The sequence below is a fragment of the Diadema setosum genome, chromosome 4, assembly GCF_964275005.1.
Source record: "Diadema setosum chromosome 4, eeDiaSeto1, whole genome shotgun sequence".
NCBI lineage: Eukaryota > Metazoa > Echinodermata > Echinoidea > Diadematoida > Diadematidae > Diadema > Diadema setosum.
In genome coordinates, this window is record NC_092688.1 from 30,665,000 (window position 1) to 30,689,104 (window position 24,105).

Sequence of the window (24,105 nt, forward strand, 5' to 3'; positions counted from 1 at the left end):
ATGAGGTGTGGGTATATCAAACAGGCTGTTTTTAGACAATATGCATGGGATACTAATAGATTTGATTGATAGCCACACTTCGTACAAGTAAATAAAAACAAACGAATATGAAAATATTGAAATGCTTGCAGTTCATGAACGTATGTGATCACGCAGTGACGTTTTTTTTTTTTTCATATTGTGAAAGTGGAATCAATTCTGTTTCATTTCCCAAGTTTCTTTTCCTCTCCCGCAGCTCCTCAACAATTTCGACATGAATAATAGAGCTAGGAAATAATATAACACAGCCATTTGGGGGACAATTAATGGTTTGATAAGATACGACCAAGTGATTAAGTTATATTGAATATCTTAAACTTGCTGGAATTCAACTTTATCATTAATAGTGTTGCATGGGCTGTAACCATTCAAAATTATTGTCATATTTTTATTTTTGTTCCTTGGGGAAGGCAATATTGACGTGTAAAGTTCTATAAATGATAGTTCTGAGTAAATAAAATTAGAACCCAACTGACACTTTTATGACATTAAACAGTGATAATTGGTCATGAACAACATAGGCCTATTTCTGCTGTTTTTAATCAGTGAATTCAAGTTTACTTCATTTCCATCAAACAAAAAAGAATACATAATACAGAGTATGCATCTGTCTGGAAAACAAAAGTGCAAGTCATAAAAATTATGATACCAAATATAGCCAGTGGCAAAGCAATGTACACTTTGCAATAGCTAACAAAGAATAAATAAAGCGATGGGAAAAATGATCTACTGAGAAGCGCAACGTAGATCTCTCGAAAAATCGATGTATACCATTAACATTTTTATGCAAAATGAATCTAAAATTATGTACCGTTCAAGCATTTGAAATTGATAGACAATGGTGCTATATAAACTTAGTGCTATACGTACGGCACGGACACTGTGTACCAGGAAAATATGTCGCAAAGACGGCAGTCCTTTCTTTTTGCATTGTAATAATAATAATGGTAATAATGATGATGATGATAATAATAATAATAATAATAATAATAATAATAATAGTAATAATAATAATGATAATAATAATAATAATAATAATAATAATAATAATAATAATAATAATAATAATAATACAGTTCTTATACAGGGCGTATCACTACCGTAGTGTGTCTATGCGCTTTAAGGGCGAGGGTTGAAATGGAAAAAGGAAATGTTGCAGTTTGCAAAACCAACTCATTCATACTTTTTCAACAGAAATGTCATGAGAAGATTTTTGAATGAAAAAAGTTCCTTTGTACCCCCACAGAATTGAAAAGAAAAATCAGTCGTGACCAGAAATAATATTTCCAGCTATGTATATTGCTTATTAGGGTGAGAAAGTTGAAATAAAGGAGTCTGTGACGGATGCAGAGTAGTCAGTATACAACAGGGTATATACGCGGATTCCGCAGCCCTTGCACTTTCGTGGGTTAGAGCATATGGACCTATTGTAGGTCCATGGACCTACAATAATGGACCTACAATAATGCATGGTTAGAGTTATAGGGGGTTTTGGTTAGCATTTGTTTTATAATGTTTTCCCGTTAGACACAATACCTCATTTTTATTCGAACACTTGTGTCGCATCATAGCTCTTGGAATGTCGAATCTCGATCGAGCTCCAAAACGCAATTTTATGGAGAGAGACGAGTACTAAACAAAGGAACTCTACTCCACGAGATCAGCTGCTCTCCTTTTCGACAATTTCAGTTCTCAATATCAGTTCGAAGCCAGTTTTGCAAAATATTATATGCTCATACACTTTCATAGTAGCCACTTGTTTTGTTTCAGTTAATTGTTTGTTTTTAATAAAACTAGAGGGTGTAGGTTCACTGCGCCTGGTATGTTATTTCCACACATCATTCTCTCTAATCTGAAGTTTCCTGCCCGTCCATAAACATGCAATTAATCTTGTGCGCTTGGATTGTGCAATCGAAAACGAACCCTTGACCTGAAGATAATACCGTTCTCTGATACGAACTATTTGTACAAAATATTAATGTCGGTTCGTGTGACAAATCAGCCTGCATGATCTGCTGGTACTGTTCATCGCTGTTGTTATCGTAGAAGCGTTTATTTTCGACTCGTGCATTGTGTGGACTTCACCAGGCGTATCCATCCACCAACAGCTAGTGACATCTCTTGGTTGGAGCCATTACTCGCACCAGCAGCATGCACCGGTTGGTTACCGCCACTGTCGCCGTGCTCCTAGGAGCCGTTGTCGGCCAAGTGACCTGTCAGGCTCCCATTCCGCCACGTCCTCCGGGTTTTGTCTACTGCGCTGCGTCCGGAGACTGCCCAGTCGTTTTGGAAGCCTTCGTAGACCTGATTTGTCCTGACTCGAAGGCGGCGTGGCCAGTGTACAAAGAAGTGGCTAACTACTATGGCAATGTGACGTTAAAATTCTCGGCTCTGCTATTCCCTTTGCCCTATCATCGAGCTGCTATGATGGCTGCTCAGGTAATGAACTAATTGGTTATCCAGGGTCTTGTACATCCTCGGGGCCACAGACGGGTATATAGGACCTTGAATTACCGGGTGTAGTTACGGGGAATTATTCTCAATGATTATTATATAGAGCCGCGCGTAAGCAGCGGAACGGCTCGTCACACATTCAAAGTTCATTACAGGAAAATAAATATGGCTTGAGCATTTGATTATATGCAGCAATATTAGTAGAACACGTCATTGAAGTTTGAGGGAAATTGCATATTCCTTTCAAAAGTTACATATCTTTTAAGTTTCAGTGCCACCACCACTAGATGCAGAAGACTACAGTTTGTGACACCACTGCAAGACAACGATGTAAAGAAAATTCCACTATGAGCCGATGGTGACATTACCTCACAAATTTGTTGTTGTTTTTTTAATCATTGTTGCAGCTGATTGACAAATTGCCCTTATACATCGACGTAAATAAGCACTGAATTGATCAGTCTTTTAGTAGTAGCCCTGATGGAAAATCATGGGGGTACATACTCGAGCAGGATTCGAACCTACGACCTCCTGATCACCGGACAGGCGTCATCTCCACTAGACCACCGAGCTTCCTCCCGACAGCAAGTGCTGGTTCTAATCTTTATAGCATTCAGCGGGTATTACGTCGATGTAGGGCAATTTGTCAATCAGTTGCAATGAAAACATCTCGAAGGAAGAATTTCATGAATTTGATATTTGTTGTTGTTGTTGTTGATTGTGTGCAAAACAAAAAACAAAAAGAAAGAAAGAGAAAAGATATATGACGAAATTCGGTCTTTCTGCTATCAGTATTACAATGTTGTTCCCGGCTAAATGATTTTAAAATAATGATATAATACTATATCAGGATTTCAGACTGGGCAGTGGCGTATCTGGGGGGGGGGGGGGGCAAGGGGGGCACGTGCCCCGGACGCCACTCCTTGGGGGCGCAAAAAAAAACGAAAAAAAAAAACGAAGAAGAAGAAGAAAAAAAAAGAAGAAAAAACGAAGAAGAAGAAAAAAAAAAAAAGAAAAGAAGAAGAAGAAGAAGGGAAAAAAAAATCGCCCGGAAGGGGGGAGGGAGAATGGTGGGGGGGGGGGGTGGGCAGAAAACCAAATCAAACAGGATAAAAACAAAACATGATGACGACGCGGACAAAATGACAATGTTTATTGTGTTCACACAAAAATTCCATGTTCTGTGAGCTGAAATACAAAAATTTTCGGCTCGCTCGCTGCGCTCGCTCGCAAAAATTTATATAAAAAAGGAGGTAAGAACAAAACGTGATGATGACAAAATGACAGTGTCTATATTGTGTTCACACATGTCATTTTATATCTAGCAGGCAAAATGTTTCACGGAGCAGCGGCTGCAATTTCTTTCGTTCTGAAGCGATCGCCAATTGGATCAAAAGAAGGCGCCAACGGGGGGGGGGGCGCAAAAAAAAACCCAAATCAAACAAGATAATAACAAAACGTAATGATGACGCGGAAATATACAAATTTCGGCTCACTCGCTCGCACTAATTTAGAGTCCTCAGTTTGTTGGTATAAATCGTTATCTATAAGGCCGTCACTATATCTTGATTAGAATTGCAAGATTCAATAAGCAAAAAATGACAAGAGTTTCATGATTTGTAAGCTGAAATACAAAAATTTTCGGCTCGCTCGCTACGCTCGCCGATTGGATCAAAAGAGGACGCCAACGGTTTCGAACAGACGAGGGAGGGGGCGCAAAAAGAAAATAAAAAAAAATAAGAAAAAAACGTAATGATGACGCAGAAATATACAAATTTCGGCTCACTCGCTCGTACTAATTTAGAGTGTTTTTCAAGTCTGCAGGTTGTCGGTATAAATCGTTATCTATAAGGTCGTCAATATAATTGTGAGATTTAATAAGCAAAAAATTACAAGAATTCCATGTTTTGTAAGCTGAAATACAAAAATTTTCGGCTGGCTCGCTACGCTCGCTCGCCAAAATTTATATATATAAAAAAGATAAGAATAATACGTGATGATGACGAGGACGGAATTATACAAATTTCAGCTCACTCGCGCGCACTAATTTAGAGTATTTTTTTCTCAGTTTTGGGGTCCTCAGTTTTTTGGTATAAATCGTTATCTATAAGGCCGTCAATATATCTTGATTAGAATTGTAAGATTTGGTAAGCAAAAAATGACAAGAATTCCATATTTGTAAGCTGAAATACAAAAATTTTCGGCTCGCTCGCTGCGCTCGCTCGCCAAAATCTATCAAAATTCATTACATTTAAATCACCCTCAAAAGATCTCTTTTAAGTGCTTGAAAAAGCATCATGTGGCCTTAAAGTCCCTACCGGGATGGGGATGGGGTTGAACACTTTTTCAGAAATTAGGGGCGCAATTTTCGTGCTTGCCCCGGGCATGCCGGGCGCCGTTTTCCCCAGATACGCCACTGCGGCTACTTTGAATTTGAACAAAAAGTACCAATTCTATCGACTTGCTTATGTTGAGGGTAATATTATTCATCCCCCATGCTTTCTGACAGAGGTGCTCTTTCATAATGATAGAAAACTGAAAATTTGTTGAATTTTCTTATATTTTCTGTATCGTTGTCCATAATGATGTCACCGAGAGAAGTAGCCTCCTTATCCAGCGATGACGGCACCGAAACTTTAAAAATTCATAACTTTTGAATCGATTGCCCGATTTCCCTCAAACTTCCACTGGTGTGTTCTATACTATTGTTGCTTTCACTCAATCCACATTTATATTTGGGGTTTGTTCTCCTCTGAGTGTAATAGTATTCCCCCTGCTTCATAAAAGAGGTAGTTCAAGTGCATGTGTTTTGATAGTGCTAGAGAAATGAAAATACATGTACAGTGTATGTTGAATTCTCTTTTTTTTTATTGTCCTGCAGTGACGTCACAAACTTTTGCTTTATCTTCTCATCCAGCGATCGCAGCACTAAAACATGACGAATACATAACTTTTGAATGGATTGTCTGTTTTCCTCAAATTTTCGCTGATGTACTCTATTTATAACATCGCTGTGCTCACTCATTCCACACACTTACAGTATAGGTATCATTCCCCTAATACGAGTACACAGCGCGCGCTTTTGTTTCACTACAGCTTCGCATTGATCAGGTCAGTAAACCAGTGACCTTTACTAATTCTACATTGTACATACATGTATAGGTATATAACATTGTGCTGCTAACAACGCTATACAGATAGTGCACCCTTCACCATAGATCTAGCATATAACTGAAAAAGACAGACAACTGTGCGGACGGAAACACATCACACTCAACTATTTGTGTACACTTCCTGCAAACAGGCGCTCATTTGGTTTTCACTTTCCTTTTTCCTAGGTATGACATGGAATCCAGAATTTCTCAGTTCCCCAGTTTACAGTTTTGATGATCGCAATATAATTACAGTGGCGGGAACCTGAAAACTGAAATATGGCTTTGAACACGAGAACATGATTTCGATTGTTTGAGAAGGATTTGATCTAGTGGATTTTACCCCCTCATTTGCTCCTCTTTCTACCATAGAAAATTACATTGTAGGCTATGCCTGTCCATGCTCGTCAATTCTAAAGCTTCTTGTTTCCAGACCGCAGTGAATGGTTTCAATAAGGAGCCACATATATCAAAGATCTGCCACATGAAAAGATGCCTGTTGTGTCTACTATCAATGAAGCAACAATTTCATAGAAGAGACTTTAGTGACAGTCCAGTTCCAATCATTTTGTCAAACTTTTTCAGACTGATTGATCTTTTTTCCTAGACTTTTTTTTTTTTTTTGCTTTACTTAACTTGACCAAGTTCATGACGGTTTGGAAAAAAGTATGGATAAAAGATTTCATTTCATTTTTTCATTAAATTTGTTTCAACACGGAAAGACCCATTCAGCAATGCTCTTTTTCAATGGATCCGTGCATACAATTCATAACAATTTACAATTTAAAAGTACAAACCGATAAAAACAAGTCACATAAAGTATATCAAAACAGGAGCTATATGTATACTACACAAAGAAATGTAAAAAGAAAAAAAATCGTACATTAAACTATAATTAACACGGGGTTATTATTACATAGTAAAAGTAAAACGAATTAAAAAATGAAATCAAAAAGAAAAAAAAAACATTGGCGAAAGTGCACGGAACATTTTGAAATACGAAAAAAATGTATATATCTATAGATCAGTTTCGTTTGACAAATACAAAAACAGAATTTTATCATGTTATTTTGTTGCAAGGTGAAGAGTAAAATAATAAGTGATATCACATCATAACATATATCTCCACTAGATACATTTACCGACACATAATATAGGGCCTACTGTATACCTGACATAAATACACTATTATTCATATACATATGCTTAAATACCCAAATCTACAATCTATTTTTTGAAGGTGTGATTTAGAAAATGACCCCTTCAAAAAGTGAAAAATCAGTTCTTGAGTGTGTGATAAAACCTTCTTATTAAATGTCAAAAATAAGGGTGTCCGTGTTGGTTGCAGTGATGGGGAAAGTGAAATCTTGTTTGACTGCCTACTGAAATCAACCTTCAAAGAGCTTTGTTTCAGTCTTTGAGTAGTTGGTGGCATGAGAGCAGTTAGCCAATAGCGGCAGACGACAAGGCTCCATTAGTGATGTCATGTGATAGCAATCACATGACTGAAATCAAGCAATAAATCAAGTACGGGTGAAAATGATAACTAAATACGTGCTATACTGTTGCCAGAGTCGTAAATTGCATGTTTGCTCAAGACGTACGATCAGCCTGCATTTGATAGTCTATCTGATCACAAAGAAAAAAAAAAAAACTATATGACTTTCCTCTGTGTTTCTGCAGTAATTATACTTTGCTGCATCCATACCATCAAACCCATATTGTGCATTCATTGCGTTCCAAGTGAATACTGAGCGAAACGGCTTAGTTCTTCTGATTCACTTTACCAATTAAAGAAAGCATTGATGGCTGGATGAAGTTATTCATGCGCCGGTAAATCTGTTTTTATTTCTTTTTTCGGTGAAAAATTCTTCGCCCCTTTTTTCTGTTCCTATATATAGGGTACCTTCATAGCAGACGCACTGAACTCAGCCACTACATTTGCTTGGATGGATGAAGTCTTCAGCAAGCAGGAAGCTCTGTATGATACCACCATCTTCAACCAGACACAGGGCTACATTGTCGAGTAAGACACTTATGATCAGTATTTGTAGACATCAATGAATTGGCCTCACTAGATGGTAGTGGCTTGTATTCGAATTGATTGAATCTACAGGTCTTCACAACTTACCACGTATTCACAACTTACCACGTATATCCCCCCCCCCCCCCAAGATAAAATGGTCATGATAAGAACCCTAGTAATCATTATGAAGTATATATCAGGATATTCTGAAAATGCAGTCATCCACTCCAGTTTCACACAAGTTTGCAGCAGGATTTTTTTTTTTTTTTTTTTGTCAAGTGTTTGAAAGGTAACTTGGGTTAAAACTGTACGTACTCTATGATGCACTTACACCTGTTCCGTAATTTAAAGTATCAGTGTGTGTCCTTAGCTGATCCTGAACAATTTCAAATAATCATTAAACATTTACAATGAAATGGTGGGTGTTTATACCATCAGACGTATAGGAGTACGCTGCCAATGCTTTGCATCAGGATTTTTTTGTCAAGTGTTTGAAAATTTACGGAACAGGTGTAAGTGCACTTTTGTCCCATCTTTCATGTCTTCCAGACTAGGTAATGAAATTGAAAAAAAATAGAAAGGACTCTTTTCTGCCTGTGCATGGTTCCTTTGTTTCATATGTAACTTATAGTATTTTTTCCACAAAAAAAAAAAAAAAGGTTAGGAATGACTCTCTAGTTTTATTTGTGTCTTTTTTTCTTTTTAGTCGTCATTTTCTCAGTGTCTTACAAGAAGTTTATCCATGAAAAAGTTCATTCATATGTGTAAAAGATAGCAAAGAAAAAGCAATGGTAATCCTTTCTCTTGATGCTCTGTTGACCAGCACACTTTCAAAATGGGCAGCAGCTGTTGGCTACTCTCAGACAACATTCAAAGAGCATCTGGCTCGCAGTGATCCAACTCAGACTCTGGCCAGGACGGAGTTTAAGTATGGAGGCACACGTGAGTTAAGCTCCGCTGCCATAGAACTTACTTCACATACCCAGTAGTGGTTCTGATACACCACTGATCAAACTTGCATTTCATGATAATATTGATGACTTAATGTAATGATAACTGTTAAGATCAGGTTTACAAAATGAAGTTCTGTGAAAATCCGTGACGTAATAATTAGATTAGATTTTTTTTTTTTTCCGAGCACTTGATTTTCCTCTTTCAGAAAGCAGGTGGAATGATATTATCCTAAACATGAATATGTCGGTAACAAGTCAATGAAATTTGTACTTTTCGTCTATTATGATATTTTGTGGAATTCTCATATTTTCTTTACACATTGTTGTCTATAATGACGTCATAAAGTGTAGTAGTCTCCCTATGATGGCACAGAAACTTTAAACATTCGTAACTTTTAAACAGACTGTCAGATAGTCTTCAAACTTTCACTGATGTGTTCTACTGATATTGCTGCTTTCACTCAATCCACATTATTTTATATTTATGCTTTTGTTTCCTTTTATAAAAAAAAATGCCTGGGTACATAAAGAATAAAGTCACTGAATATTTCTCTCTCACGTATAATAAAGGTGGTGTTTATGGGACACCGGAGACCTTCGTCAATGGAATCCAAGTCCTCTCTGATCCATCATGGACCCTTGCTGACTGGAGGAAAATCATCGACCCACTCTTAGCTGCCAAACAGTATTATCGCAAGCAGCCCTAAAGTGGACCACATCAAGAAATGACACCCGTCATCAATGTGCAACAACTCAACTTCAAGTGCAGTTCTATCGCTCATTCAAGTCGACTGTCTTGAAAATGCAGAAAATCAGATAAAGGGAATGGTAGGAGTTTCCCTACAATCGGACATAACGTGTGAAAGTAAACGGAAATTTGAACATTTCAAATGTTTTCATGTAGTCATGAGTATGATGAGAGAGTGATAGGGGTCAAAACCTAATAGTTTGCAAATAAGAGGAAGTGATGACGTCACCGCCTCACAAGATCCCCTACTGATTTGTACTCAAGTTTTCACTTGAATGTTTTCTTTTTAAATGTGAGATTAATTTCAAAATAGACAAGATAATGTGTCCTCTTTGTCAAATCATTGCTAGGTGGTAATCAGTTGACAGGATTCTCAAATATAGCATGTGTGGATTTGATTGTGGTAAGGAGAAAAATAAATGAAAATTCACTACCGGGAACATCTTTAAGTATAAATAGCAATTAACCAGCCCCTGATAATGACACAATTTCAAGTGACAACAAGTATATAGGTCGCAGGTACGGCGTTTAAAATTCCACCTATGATTGTGCTTATCATGTGCTATCTCTGCTGTTCAGGTAACAAAATCTTTTCTCTTCCGGATCATATCAAACATAAATGCCCACACCCACATAATCTGTTCAAACGAGCCCAAACAAAGAAAACAGCCCGTTTGAGGTAGTTGGGTATTAGAGTGTGAAAATCACAAATCCTCAGTCAATAAGCGATCATGCTTTCAACCACTGAACTTGTTTGCAGTATGTTTAACCAGGGAGGTGAGTCTCACCTCCCTGGTTTAACACTCGAACATAATTATCATGCATGGTGCCTCAAGGTGTAATAGCCTCTTTCGGTTTTCTGCTGGCACTGGTGCAATAGCTCATAAATTTGTCTGAATGACACAAGCCCCATGATTTATAGTAGTATAGCTGGCATATAGCTTAGGATCTACCCATTACAGTAAGCTATTGGGCCGTACTTGGGAACTTACAGCTAATGAAGCACTTTAAAAAACCAAGAAAAGCCAGTAATGTTGTTTGACATTACCGAAGTATAGACATAAGATGAAGTGCAATAATGTTTTTTTTCTGGTGTGGAAATACGGTGTATATTTTGAAAGAATTATAGAAGTGAACGGAAGATTCGTTCAGATGTCAAAATTTTCAGCGTTTTTTTTTAACATGCATGTATGTATGAACAGGATTGAGTGTATATACATGTAGTGTACACTGTTGCATTATGTCAATGAGTAAATTCTATCATAATATATATGTGCAACTAAAAATTTGTCTTACCTATAAATACATTTCCATTGAATGCCAGTACTAATGCACCACTAGTGACTATACAGCTTTTTATGCATTTTAGCTTAATTTTTCTGTTTCACTGCAAAAGTTTACAGTTGTTTGCTCTTGAGATTTCTTTTGATATTGTTGATTCTTGTGATTTGCAGCAAATAGTGATTATTTAGCTACTTGTCATTGTAATAAATGGGTTCTAAAATATTTTGTATCAAGTCATGAATAATGTGTTATTATACTACAGACAGTACAAGATCTGTTCCAGTTAGACTGAATGTTAATCTCAAGATTAGAGCAAAAGATGTTTTTCCAAATCAGAAAATGGAAAGTGTGTTATAATATATTGTGTCTGAGACTCCGCCCCTGCACTACGAGTATAGTACTTTTATCTGGTTTTCGCCAACTTTTTTTTTTCAGAGTAAAGGTTTGAGTGTCCCAACGAAGCCGATCGAGGGAGATGATGCGAATCCGTGACAACTAAAGTGCAATGTCATCTTTCTGCATGGTTTGCCAATACAGACGAAATGAATAATGGAATGTTCTTTACTCTTACGCCAAAGTGTGCAGCGACTATGAATCCTGATGTCTTTTCAGCTTCTTTATTGTCGCTTCATCGCAAAAATAATATTTCACTTATATTTGTGATTAGAACCTAACAATGATTATTACCAAACAGATCAGTATGATCACGGGATTCTAGTGAAGCATGAGTTATCATACTATACAGACAGTGCAAAATCTATACAAATCAGACGGAACACTGCAGAATGTTGTGCTCTAGCTTTAAGAGCAAAGGACTTATTTTTTTTTAATCATTAAGTACGAAGTCATATGCAACGACCAGAACCATTCAGAGCCGCCATTGCATGCCACGATGTGTATAGCGTTCATGTACGTGTACACTTTAATGTTTGTTTGCAGGGCAGGGGACTATAAATGGGTTAGCCGTTCAAGCCATACCGATTTTGTGATACTTTATCCTGCGTTTATAAATCGCTATATAGTGTTTTCATTTGAAACAAATAAACAATTCATTAAAAAGAATCGAGGTAGTTATGTCATTCTTGTCTGAAGTTTTACAGAGAAGAAAATATTACGTATCCTGTAACGGATATCATTATATTTGTATACAAGTCAGTCGTTCCATGCGTAATACGTGGGGTGGGGATTGGTTTATAGTTGCGCAGCTGGTTGGTTATCGAAGCACTGGTTCATAGCTTGCTTACTTGCTTAATTCGAGTGATGTTCTCGATCCACAATGGTACAGGTACTCCAAGTTTGTCAGTCCAGCATTACAGTCTTTATGTTTATAAGGATGTCAAGCAGAGGAAAGCGGCAGCATGGCTTGCTTGTAACAAACTCAATAAGCTTTGGAAGTCAACTCTCTCAAGAGAATTTAAACTCCAACTAATTGCAGCAGCAGTTGAGACAGTACTACTGTATGGCTCTGAGGCATGGACGGTCACACCAAATGTTTAAGAACTTGATGGCTGCTACACACGCATGCTAAGAGTCGTTCAAAATGTTAGCTGGAGGCAAACTATGACCAACACAGAACTGTACAGTATGTCCCCAAAAAATTACAATCAGATTTTTGCATTGGTAACATCCAATATGATTAAATTGTCTACTTGCTACTTCAGAGTCTTAAAATATAACATTTTTGCTCTATTTTGCAGAAAACCCCATTCGATTTGGTTAAAGGGGATGGCTAGTAACTGATCAGTGGGAATCAGTGGGAATGCTGGGGGATGATCGTTCCAATCCTTGTGGGATTCATTTAAGAGTACATTATATATATATTGCTGTGTGAATATTATTTGCTTCAGAATGGTCTCATATTTAAGTAATGTGCAGTTTAATGTTTCCAGGTTAGCATGCCTGTACAGTGACGGGGCGATCGTACAAGTATAAACTGCACATTACTTGAATATGAGACCATTCTGAAGCAAATAATTTTCACACAATAGATATATAATGTACCACTGAAGCAAATCGAATGGGGTTTTCTGTAAGATGTGGGCAATGAGTTATAGTTTCATACCCTGAATTTGTGTTTAGATTGAGTCAATATTTTTAAAGATATCATTGCGGAGGGTCCCAATGTATTTTTTTTTTTGGGACATACGGTATAGGGATTTACCTAAAATAAGCCAGAAGATTAAGATAAGGAGGCTTCGCTTTGCCGGCCACTGCTTCAGGAGCAATGAGTGTGCTTCCAAACTGATACACTGGATGCCCAAGCATGGGAGCAGGAAACCAGGCAGACCAGTGATCAACTTTGTTGACATGCTTAAGAGAGACACTGGTTCATAGCAAGGGACAAAATTCATCCTGTTTCATCTGAACCACATGATCTTGTTTACACATATCATGGAAACAGTGCAATCCCGTTATGACGAACATGGTTAAAGCGAAATTCTTGATACATGAAGTAAACATCTAAATATTTTATACTGAATGGTACAATAGAGTCAGGGTGAATAAGTAAAAAAAAAAGTATATAATATGATAATAATAATAATAATGATGATGATAGCACATTCTGCTTATATAGGGCATGGGTAAAGTAAGGTCTCTGTATATGCGCTTTACAATAATTATTCCAGTATAAGATTATGTTAACAGTACAGTTACAAAATTAAAAATACATATGTAATACAATACAAATGATATGAAAAATCGCGGTGAATGACAAAATATTGATTAAATACTAGTAGATATGTTTTGAGTCTAGTCTTGAAAGTCTCTTGAGTTGGTACAGTATGGACAGAGATGGGTAAAGTGTTCCAGAGGGTGGGCGCCATGATAGACAAGGAACTTGAGCCGTAGTTCTGGTGTTAAAGTAGGGGCTTGTTGAAGAAGTAGCTGGTGTTGTGATCGGAGTGCACGAGGAGGTGTGTAAACGCGGATGAGGTTAGAAATGTAGGATGGAGCTTCACCAGCAAGTGCTTTGTACATGAGAAGGAATATTTTGTATTCTACACGCTTACAGACATGGAGCCAGTGGAGGTTGCGGAGGAGAAGCTAAATGGTAGTGGTATGTGCAGTCGCTCTCTGTCATTCTTTCGGCTATGTTTTGTACCCGTTGAAGGTTAGCGATGTCTTTCGTATGCGCGTTACCGAGAAGTGCGTTACATGCGTCCAGTCTTGACGTGACAGAAGCATGAATAAGTCTAAGCGTGGTTTTACGATCTATAGAACAGTGCGTATATATATGGGAGAGATATTCCTGATAGATACCATGGCGGATCGGCATATACTGTTTATCTGTGATTCTCATGACAAGATGTTATCAATGGAGACTCCCCTATAGGTTCTAACCTCACATTTCTCCTCAATGACTGATGTGTCGCCTACTGTCAGTTCAACTCCGGGGGCCTTTCGAGGATAAATGCAGAAGTTCTGTCTTGTCGTCATTAATGACTAACTTGTTTTGTCTCGGCCAGGACCGAATGGCAGCAATGCAGGATCCTTTGTAGTGCCGATTCCCGCTCTGATGATGAGAATGACGTATACACTTGGACACCATCTGCATAGATCATTGACTGCAGACCATGAGTGGAGATGATGTTGTGGATTGGTGTCGTATAAAGCGAGAAGAGAAGGGGTCCGAGAACCGATCCTTGCGGAACGACACGGGTGTCCTGAACACGGGGTGATGTACTCTCTTTTACCTTGACAACATGGCTCCTGTCCTCAGGGTATGATCTCATCCACTCCAGCGCGCTGCCTGATATGCCTAATTCACGTGACACTCGATCAAGAAGTATCTGGTGGTCAACAGTGTCAAAGGCTGCTGAAGAATCAGTAAACTATGACGACCTCTTGGTGATTGTCTAGGGCTCGCAAGCAATCATTCTGCACTCGTACAAGGGTGGTTCCTACACTATAATGCCGGCGATATGCAGACTGGGTAGGAGATGGTAGATTGCATTCGTCCAGGTACTCATGAAGTTGCTCAATTGCGGCCCGTTCCAGGATCCTAGAAAGGTAAGGGATGTTGGAGATAGGTCTAAAATTCCCGAGATCGTTTACCAAGAGTTTAGGTTGTTGGGGTTTTTTTTTTTTCAGCCTACGGATGACTATTATAGACCTCTTCAAAGCGAAATGAACTGATACCTGTCGGCAGGCTGCGCAGGTTATGTTCTTGGTGATGACCGGAGTCACGTCAGGAATGCAACGTCTGATCAAATGAGTTGGAAGCGGGTCAAGTTCGCACGACGCTGAAGACGACTTTAAAATCAACAAAACCTGAACTTCTGAAACCTCTTCAAAACTGAAGAACCGGTGCTTCGTTGGAAGAGGAGATGTTTAGAGGTCATCGTACATCTCATGACCGATGCTGTTATGAAGATGATGGATCTTCGCTGTGAAGAAATCGCTGAAATCTCGTACCAGATTCTCAGAACGGTGATTCTCAGCTACGCGTGACGCTGCTTGCGGTGATGTCAGGTCGTTAATCAGTCGAAAAAAATTAGTTGTTTATGATCTGAATTCTTTATCTTGTCTCAAAAGTATAGTTGCTTGGTCTCAAACGGCAGAGCATTGTACGCCTTGCACTGCATTGCGTACATCTCCCCCTCGATCTGTAGTGAATTTTGTTCCAGGAGGCTTCCGGTGCATGCTTGTCAAGAATGGAGCGGAGGTCGTCGTTATATTGATCAGCTAAAACGTCCGGATCTTCTAAGGGATTGTTGACTACTGTGGAGGACAGTATATCAGTCTGAAGATCCGCAACATTCACGCTATTCAACAAGACTTGAACATTCGTTGAATGTAAGGCGGTCTAGAGATATGTAGATGACAGGTAATTGCGTAGTGATCAGGAGGCAACGATTTTGTCAGACAGTACATCAGTCAGAATGGAATCATCTTTCCTGGTGATTATGAGATCAAGGATATGGTGGTTTGCGAGTGTTGGAAAGAAGACATGATTTCATAAACTCATAGTGTCCAAGAGGCGCAGGAATGTCATTGAGCTGGGATTAGGTGAGTGAGTTGTCAACGTGGATGTTGAAGTCTCCTTAAAGGAGCAGCGGATGGTTTGAAGTTTCAGGGACTTCTGGGAGCGAAGAGAACTCTTTGCGGAAATCAGTTATTGTTGTTCTTGCTAGAAGGTGGTCTATACAGAGTGACTAGACGGATGCCGCCAATAGGTGATGTAATCAGCATGTCACTGTACTAAAAAATGAAAAGTTGTGTTGATCATCGGCCACGACGGCGAAACGACCCTTGTGGAGCAATACACCAACGCCACCGTCTTTACCCGAGGAGAGGATACGGGGAACCTGATGGAAGTCATAATTTGGTAGTGTCTTTCGTATTGTAGCTAACACGTGACGATATTGACTTGTGCTGGTGAGTCAATTCCAGTGAGAGCTGGCAAAGTCAAATATAGATGTGCTTCTTTCTCTGGCTGTCAGCGATCTCGCGTTCCATAAAGCAAGACGAGTGTAATGGACTGCGTTCTGCTTATTTCAAAAGCTAACAACTCTTAGAAGGTTGCTGTCGATCACTATTAGTCCTTTCGCTGATGTTCGGTTCCCGTATATTTGCAGATAATTTGGGACGAACAGTGTAGACTTTTTTTTTTTTGATCGCTTTGTACCTGCTTTAGTGGTGCGGCACTTATCGATGTTGATGTCCAGTGTGTCTCGACAAAAACTACTGTCTATGTATGCAATTCAGTGTGGTATTCCTGATGGAGCATTTAATGTAAAAAATAGTTAGAAAACAAATGAAATAATTGATAATAGAACAAGTGTATGGCGTCAATAGTATCAGATGATTTTCTCGAATAAAGAAAGTTAATTCAGTCAGTTTATACGTATTGATTCAGGAGCATTTCTGTAATTTTCCTTTTCATTGAATTTAAAAAGCTGTTTGCTTTATTCCCAGTGGTGTTGATTTCATTCCATATATAGGGCCTATCCACCATTAACAACAGTACTGACTCCGACGAATTTTCTCTCTTTGTAGCTTCACTACATTGAAATTAGGGGTTTTGTGATTGCAAACGCGTGGTATGTGGTGTCAATCTGTGACGAAGTAGTATCGTGGTGAAGTGAAGTGGTGATGTAAATGGGTTTACTGTAACAAAAGAGTATACAATTCGGTCATGTATTATGTTCCACTATAAATGCTACACAAGCGTCGGTATATAGCTCGCCTTGTGTACACCCGCTTAATTACTAGTAAGTGTCGAATAAGAGTAATAGTGTGCCTTAAACGTAACACTTAAACTTAATGATATTTACAATGTAGTCGGATAGAATCTTGTAACTTATCATTTTTAAGGTAATGTGAACAGAATTTATAATCCTATCATTGTATACAACCATAATGCACGGAATCATGTGTTTGTGAATCTTCATATAATTGAGATTTTGACATAGGACCTCCAAATTGCTGTAAAGCTTTACTACTAAGACTGTATAACTGTACACACCTTTACTTATATCAAGTCATGATGACAACAAACGTTTTATCGTATATCGCAATCAAATTCGGACAATCATTGATTTATGTGGCTGAAATAATAAAGTATTGAACTTCTATCTCAACTTAAACTACCAACTGTTTGGGAACTCAAGTCAAATGTTGCCATACAGTCCTATACTGTATTTTGCAGCCTCCACTGCTTCGATGGTTCTGACTGTCTTCTATCACCGACAGTTGTACAGCGGAGTAGTGTCAGAGGTTTCACCGTTATAAATCTAAATAAGTCATATCAAAAAATATCTTAGAAGTGAAAGTACTTGAAACAGTGCCGACAGTGGTGCTAAATGCGCTGGGTCAACCAGAGTCAGTTTAGTGATCCGTCATTTTGACACGGTTAGTCGATCATCTTTCGAGCTCTATATTGACCCTTATGACCCACGTTTCCCTATGAATATGTTTAAACTTTATACATATGAGCTCTTCCTAATTGACATCTCTCCATTCTGAATGATTGTAGGTAGCCATCATTAGTCAAATACAGATGAAAATCACACTTCTGCCGCTACACTTTATTTTTTGATTTATTTACTTTTTGCGCACCAAAATGAACTATACGACATGTAAATATCAGTTAACCTCGTTAATTTGTTTTATGGGTGTTGGAAGTGTGGTGTGTTTACCAGCTTCGGACTGCTACGTCAACCTCCGCTTCTATTGTTCCTCTGCCATGACAAACCAAGAATTCTCCCCTGCATGGGATTGACAACTCACAGTCTTGCAAACACTGTCATCATGATGTAAATCCTATGTTTGGTCGCCACGAATCTTTCGAATGGTGTTCAAAGAACGACGGAGACACGAGCGTCTGATTTTCACATGAAGCAGAGTTAACGAAACGTAATCTTACTGTCCTCATTTCGTCGTCGTGCTAGATTATTTTAACAAGTAAAAAAAATATGGTGGAATCTAAAACGTGTTGTCAGCGCATCCCGGTGAAACGAAGCGATTTTGGTCTAAATTGGAATGACCCAGGAGCACTGGCACGATCACAGGTAATCTCTCACATATCCGATTATAATCTGATTCATAAAGCTCTTTGAGAACAAGAATATTGATACACCGTGTGTCAAACTGAGCGCGACCATCACATTTGCTGCAAGGCGAGCAGCACGCTTTAAAAATGCGAGAAAACTGACTTCTTGAACGCAAAATTTGGAGACAAAACGATGTATTGTATGTTGGCCCATATCGTATGTTTATGAACACTGCTTTAATTCTAATCTGTTACTAAATTGAGATGACCATCGGAAAATAACATGACTGATTTTGATCGAATATAGAACAAGCTTCTTCGATTTTGGACACTGATGTATTATACCAGCATTATACAAACATCTTTCTTCTTTTTTTATTGTAGCAATCGAGTACAAAGTGTCATTACATGTAGGTTTAATGTCTCCTTGACACACATTCAATCTCACCTGAATCGACCTCGCATAAGTCGTAAAATTATAGTTTGAAGAAAAATTGTACGTCAATGATGTAAAAATGTACCAATTCTATTGTATAAGTGGAAGAAAACGGCATATTTTTTCAAATCTTTTATTCTCCTCAATGTATTGTATGTGAAATGATATATAGCAACTGATCAGAGGCCGTATTTTTACACAATGGCATGCCTTAATTGCAACACACATTGGGCACACGCATATATTATCACCTAAGAACCTCCGCATGTTATAATCAACACTCTCAAGTCAATCGTTAATGATAACTTTACATAGTTTTTTTTTTATTCAAAGCAATGAAAAGTCAAAGCCCAATTACCCGCCAAGTCTTTCAGCGCTTTCAAAGCACTTTTTTTCAATCAAAAAGAATACTGATGATAATAATGACTATTGTGAATGCCATCTCCTATGTAGAACAATGTTTATGTTTAGATGGTTTTGTACCAGAAGCTTCCAGAAATTAGGGAATGTTCTTCTTTTCTTATAGATAGCATGTTTTGAATGGCTATTTATAGGTTTTTAAGAAAATATTCAATTATCATGATGTACAAACCATTCATACATTTATATACAATGTGTAGTATGCATTTTATGAATTAATCAAATCAGGAGGTGAGACTGTGTTTGCTAAAAGACGTAATACGCTTCAGATGGTTGAGGAATGTGAAATGAAAATATTCTTTGTATATTTTTTTAAGTTTACTTTTTTTTTAACATTTCTGTCTAGACATCTGTTAAAGAAAGTATGACTTGATAGATAATTATGATATACGTCGTAATCATAAACGTCAGATTGAGAGGGGCTGTTTCGATGAAAATGTATATTTGAAAATTTATACATTATATAAATACAATATTATATAAATATAAGTACATTTAAAAAAACAAAACATGAGTAATGCCCAATTCAAAAGCATCAATGAAATGCATCTGTTCTTTCTAGTTTTACGCTGGCTTTGATTTCACACTGATCGCTACCGCATTCAGGTAGCCGAAAATTACCCACTGATAGATTGATTCTGGTAGAAGCAAAGTAGCACAAACCCGACTCCAGATATAGGTTGTCCTTAATTATGTTATTACTAACTTGGCACCAATTCAACGCATGAGTATAATCACTAACATAACCATGATGATGAAATAACTCTCGCTCTTTACAAGAACAAAATAGAATACGAATCAATTTTCTGCAAATTGATCCTGGTAGAGACAACACAACAATACTCTGAGTCGATGGTTTTTTATTCCTATCACCAGGATCACCATGGCGCAGGCCATATGACGCTGTGAAAATGAATGACGCCCATCCTATCTTTAAACTGTAGCCTTGAAGTCATTATATTGATCACTACCTTAAATGAGAGTATTTGCACAAAGCTGTGGTAATGTCCGATACCCTTACGCTCAACTTTACACACATAAAACGGGTAATACACAGGCATGAACCTTGATCAGTCTATTTGCCCAATCTTCCTTAGCAAACTACGACAAGCCTAATGAAATTGTGTCTCGTAAACTGGGTGATTTTCTTGTGCAGCACGATTCTGCTATAATGGTACTAGTGTATTAAATCGTGAATTTATAGTCAGTCGGGTAATTTGCAGAAAACGTTACTTCGTTAAATTTTCTGAGTGGAGATGTTTGAAATGGAGATATCCATTAAGATAGAATGAAACGACCACTTCGATTTGAGCGAAAATTATTTTTGTTTAGAGATAGCTCTCTTCTCTGTCCCTCTATTTCTTTCTCTCTCTCTTTCTCGTTATATATATATATATATATATATATATATATATATAATGATATATGTACATATATATATATATATAATGATAATATATGTACATATATATATATATATATATATATATATATATATATACATGTATATATATATATATATATATATATATATATATACCTTGTGTGTGTGTGCACGCGGGTGAAGGATGTGTCAAAATAGGAATATGGTCCAGCAAACATTGAAGGGAGATCTTCAACAAATATCTTCGACATATCCAACAATTTTATAGAAGGTTGTCTTTTCATTTCTTTTTTGTTTCTATCCGAATGAAAATCATGTTCTGAATTAATTCCAGGTTGACAACAAGAGTGTTCCTGTGATGGTGTGAGCTAGTACGAGACTTCAGTCGTAAAGTCATTATAAACTAATAAATCAAAATATGATGTCGTCCTACCGCATGACAATGCAAAGTTTCTACCATCAATTTTCAGCAGGAATGAATACATAGAAAACGTTTCTACTCGCTTTCCTTAATATATTCAGGGAGGTGCTCCCTGATATATTTAAGTCCGTTGTGTGTGTGTGTGTGTGTGTGTGTATACACATCATGATGTGAGTATAAAATATGAGGGTGTGTGTACCTACACATGGTTATTACTTATGCAGCCATTGAAATGAAATTTGTCTGTGAACAAATTCAAAGTCCTTTATCCTCTTTTTTCTTTTTTTAATCTAAACAATTCAGTGGCCAATACCGACATACGCCTACATTGTCTACCGATCCCTCTTCATGATGTACCTGATCGTATGGGACACTCTGAATGTTTGTTTGGCGACAGCCTCTCTCGGTGCCCGCCAGCTGCTCTACCTCACCAACTGGTCTTTTCATGTCCTCACTCTTTACGGGATCGTGGGGGCTCTTTCCTCCGCCGTCTACTGCTACAGACCAAAGAAATCACCTGTTCTTCCTCGACGATCTTCGACACGAGGAAAAGAGGGAATCCAGAACAACGCATTCGGTGGGCTGGATTCCTTCCACTGCTCATGGATAGCCCAAACAAACTAAGAGCAAAGTAAAAGCAAAATAAAAGTAAAATCAAACACTTCATGGTATTCTACTTCTCAAAAGAAGAGTGAGTAGTGCACTGCAACACAGGCGTTTTTGTTTGTTTGGGTTTTTTTTCTTTTCGTTTCTTTTGCCAGTCCTGTATTTCATATTCATCTTTTTCTTAATTGAGTCGGGACGGCTGATGTCATCGAAAAACTCTCTTACGACTGTCACACGGAACCTAGCAACAAGCTGTTCTATCCACCTGTAGGGCCTACATCCCCTGCATTTCATACTTTAAAAAAAAATGAGTATGTTATCGGCCTATTGACGTAATTCAGTCAGGTTTTGGTTTGTTCTGCTCAGTAATTAGGGGTTATGCAGATACAAAATGACGACAGTATTACGACGGACTCAACATACTGGTTCTGAAAAAAAAAAGAACCCATGATTATACCCAAGAGGTAAACAAACTATTTACGTTGGCATGAACTGACAGAATTGAAAAATGAACCAACACAATGCCACGTCAGAAGCTCTTTGAATGTTTGTCCATATGAAGTATTGTATTAGAAAGTACGATAATTACATCCTTGATAGACGATATAGAGTATTCAATAGCTTCATAGATTCATGTTGCTTTTTTTCGTTTCGTACTGTGTCGCAGTATCATCAGATGATGACGTCATCAAGATGGCGTCTAGGCATGGAGGCGGATCCATGGATGTTGACGAAAATGGTAAAGAGGTTGACGGCAAGCCCTCCTCACGAGGCAGTGATCAAGGTAACTCCAAACAAGCACCCGATCCACTCACTCCCTGGTATCTCAAGTTGTCATGGGCCCTGTTTAACATCAACGTCATGGTAGCCCCCTTGGTGACTGTCGTCTACTGGTCTGTGCTGCACGACTACAGTCCACCAGAAGAGGGGGAAGTGAGAAACCCGCTGGATGTCGGACTCAACGTCAACGTGCACGCCATGAACGGGATCCTCATCATTTTAGATCTGTTCGTCTCCGCCCATCCCATAAGGATCGTTCACTGGATCTATGGGCTTGCCTACGGTTTAGTCTATGTCATATTCACAGTCATTTATTGGGCAGCGGGAGGAGTAAATTCCTTGGGAGGAACAGCAATCTATCCTATCCTGGACTGGGGAGAAATACCAGGGCTTACCTGCGCCTATGTTGTGGCAATTGCCGTGGCAATAGGAGTAATCCAGTGTATAGTGTACGCACTTTTCAGATTGCGAGTATACATCTCAGTGAAATGCAACAGGAATCACAGTGCCAAAGCTGTGGACATAACGAGTACTGTGTAGAGAGAGAGAGAGAGAGAGAAAACAACATTCTGGTAACAATAGGGTAACATCGTTAGTGTAGTGTCATCGTGTGTCGTGAAAGTCCCAAGTAACGTGACTATACTTAGAACAACGTAGAATATGTCCAGTAAAAACAGAAGCCAAGAAGCTTTCAAGTGCAACCGATAACATAAGGGATAATTCATCACCCTCTCGACCTCTCTCTTCCTAAAAGACGAGAAGCCGGATTTGGAGATCTCATCGTCTGGACTTCTCTGGTCCGGGAAGGCGAGATTGTGAGACCTCGTCACTTGATCATCATGAGTCCGAGAAGGCAAGAAGGCGAGATCCGAGATTTCGCCATCTTGAACTCTCTTAGTTCCGAGGCAAAATGTCGCTATGATTCATTCGTTGAACACTCTTAAAACATCCGAGTCAGAACTGATCCGGAACTGGGTCCGTTGGGGTCACACACCGTTCCGGGTCAGAATTGACAAGGAATGGGGTCAGATATGACAACTGAATGCTGGGTTCACTCTCTTATATCTTCTCGTCTTGACTTTGCCAATGGGATCCTGATAAACCTACCAGATTATCAAATACATTGCCTCCAGCTGCTCCAGAACTCTGCTGCTAGACTAGTAACTCTCACGGAGAAAACTTCACACATCTCTCACGTCCTCCGTAGATTACACTGGCGTCAAATTGACAAGCGAATTCTCTACAAGATCTTGATCCTGGTTTTCCGTTCAACATGGCACAGCACCCAGCTACTTTCAAGAACTATTCCATAAGTACAAACCAATTAGATTTCTTCGTTCATCTATACTGCTATGTCGGGCTACCAAATTTCCATAAAGGATATCTTTCAGTGGCCCGATAGGGCACTTAAGATTCAAAATGGATTGTTATATATTAGTTTATTTCTGACCATTAAATTTCATATTAATGCCCGAACGGGCCGTGATGTATATGTACTATTCTAATATATTCCATAGCTTATTATTTCAAGTTTTGTTCAATATTTCTATCTTATGCATGCATCTCGCCTTGTGATGATTTCTTTATTATAATACGTAACTTTGTGCACAGACAATAAAAAAGACCAAAATGCCGTAAATCTCAACTAGTCCAGTTCAATTCTTGTTTTCAGATTGTTATATGAAGATCAACGACGAGTTTTAATTTCAGTTTATCAAAGTTTCAGCTGTTCGATCATGCTAATGAAAGTACAGGGATAAAAGTGAACTGAAACTCCTAAGTGAGCTAGTTGTAAGCTGAGGCGGCCTCATGGTAAAACAGGTAATTCTGGGATTTTACAATCCCTGGCAAAAGAAAGAAGACAAGACAATAACAAGCTGTATAAGATTTCCCAGCATTCTCTCAAT

General features: G+C 38.3%; 1 protein-coding gene and 1 pseudogene across 1 annotated transcript; both read left to right on the top strand.

Moving 5' to 3' along the window:
- LOC140227783 (uncharacterized) lies at nt 1–10,440 on the top strand (annotated as a pseudogene).
- Nucleotides 10,441–18,074: 7,634 nt separating this feature from the next.
- Nucleotides 18,075–22,738, top strand: LOC140227118 (protein rolling stone-like). Its single transcript, XM_072307549.1, has 3 exons — nt 18,075–18,170; nt 21,116–21,389; nt 22,086–22,738. Exons 1-3 carry the CDS (start codon nt 18,075–18,077, stop codon nt 22,736–22,738), a joined length of 1,023 nt encoding a protein of 340 aa, XP_072163650.1.
- The last annotated feature ends 1,367 nt before the right edge of the window (nt 22,739–24,105 follow it).

Excerpts from the sequence above, each read along its gene's own strand:
- LOC140227118 (XM_072307549.1), top strand. The coding sequence starts at position 18,075 with ATGGTGGAATCTAAAACGTGTTGTCAGCGCATCCCGGTGAAACGAAGC. Across the intron at positions 18,171-21,115 it reads GAGCACTGGCACGATCACAG|TGGCCAATACCGACATACGC; the intron begins GTAATCTCTCAC and ends TAAACAATTCAG. Across the intron at positions 21,390-22,085 it reads AATCCAGAACAACGCATTCG|TATCATCAGATGATGACGTC; the intron begins GTGGGCTGGATT and ends ACTGTGTCGCAG.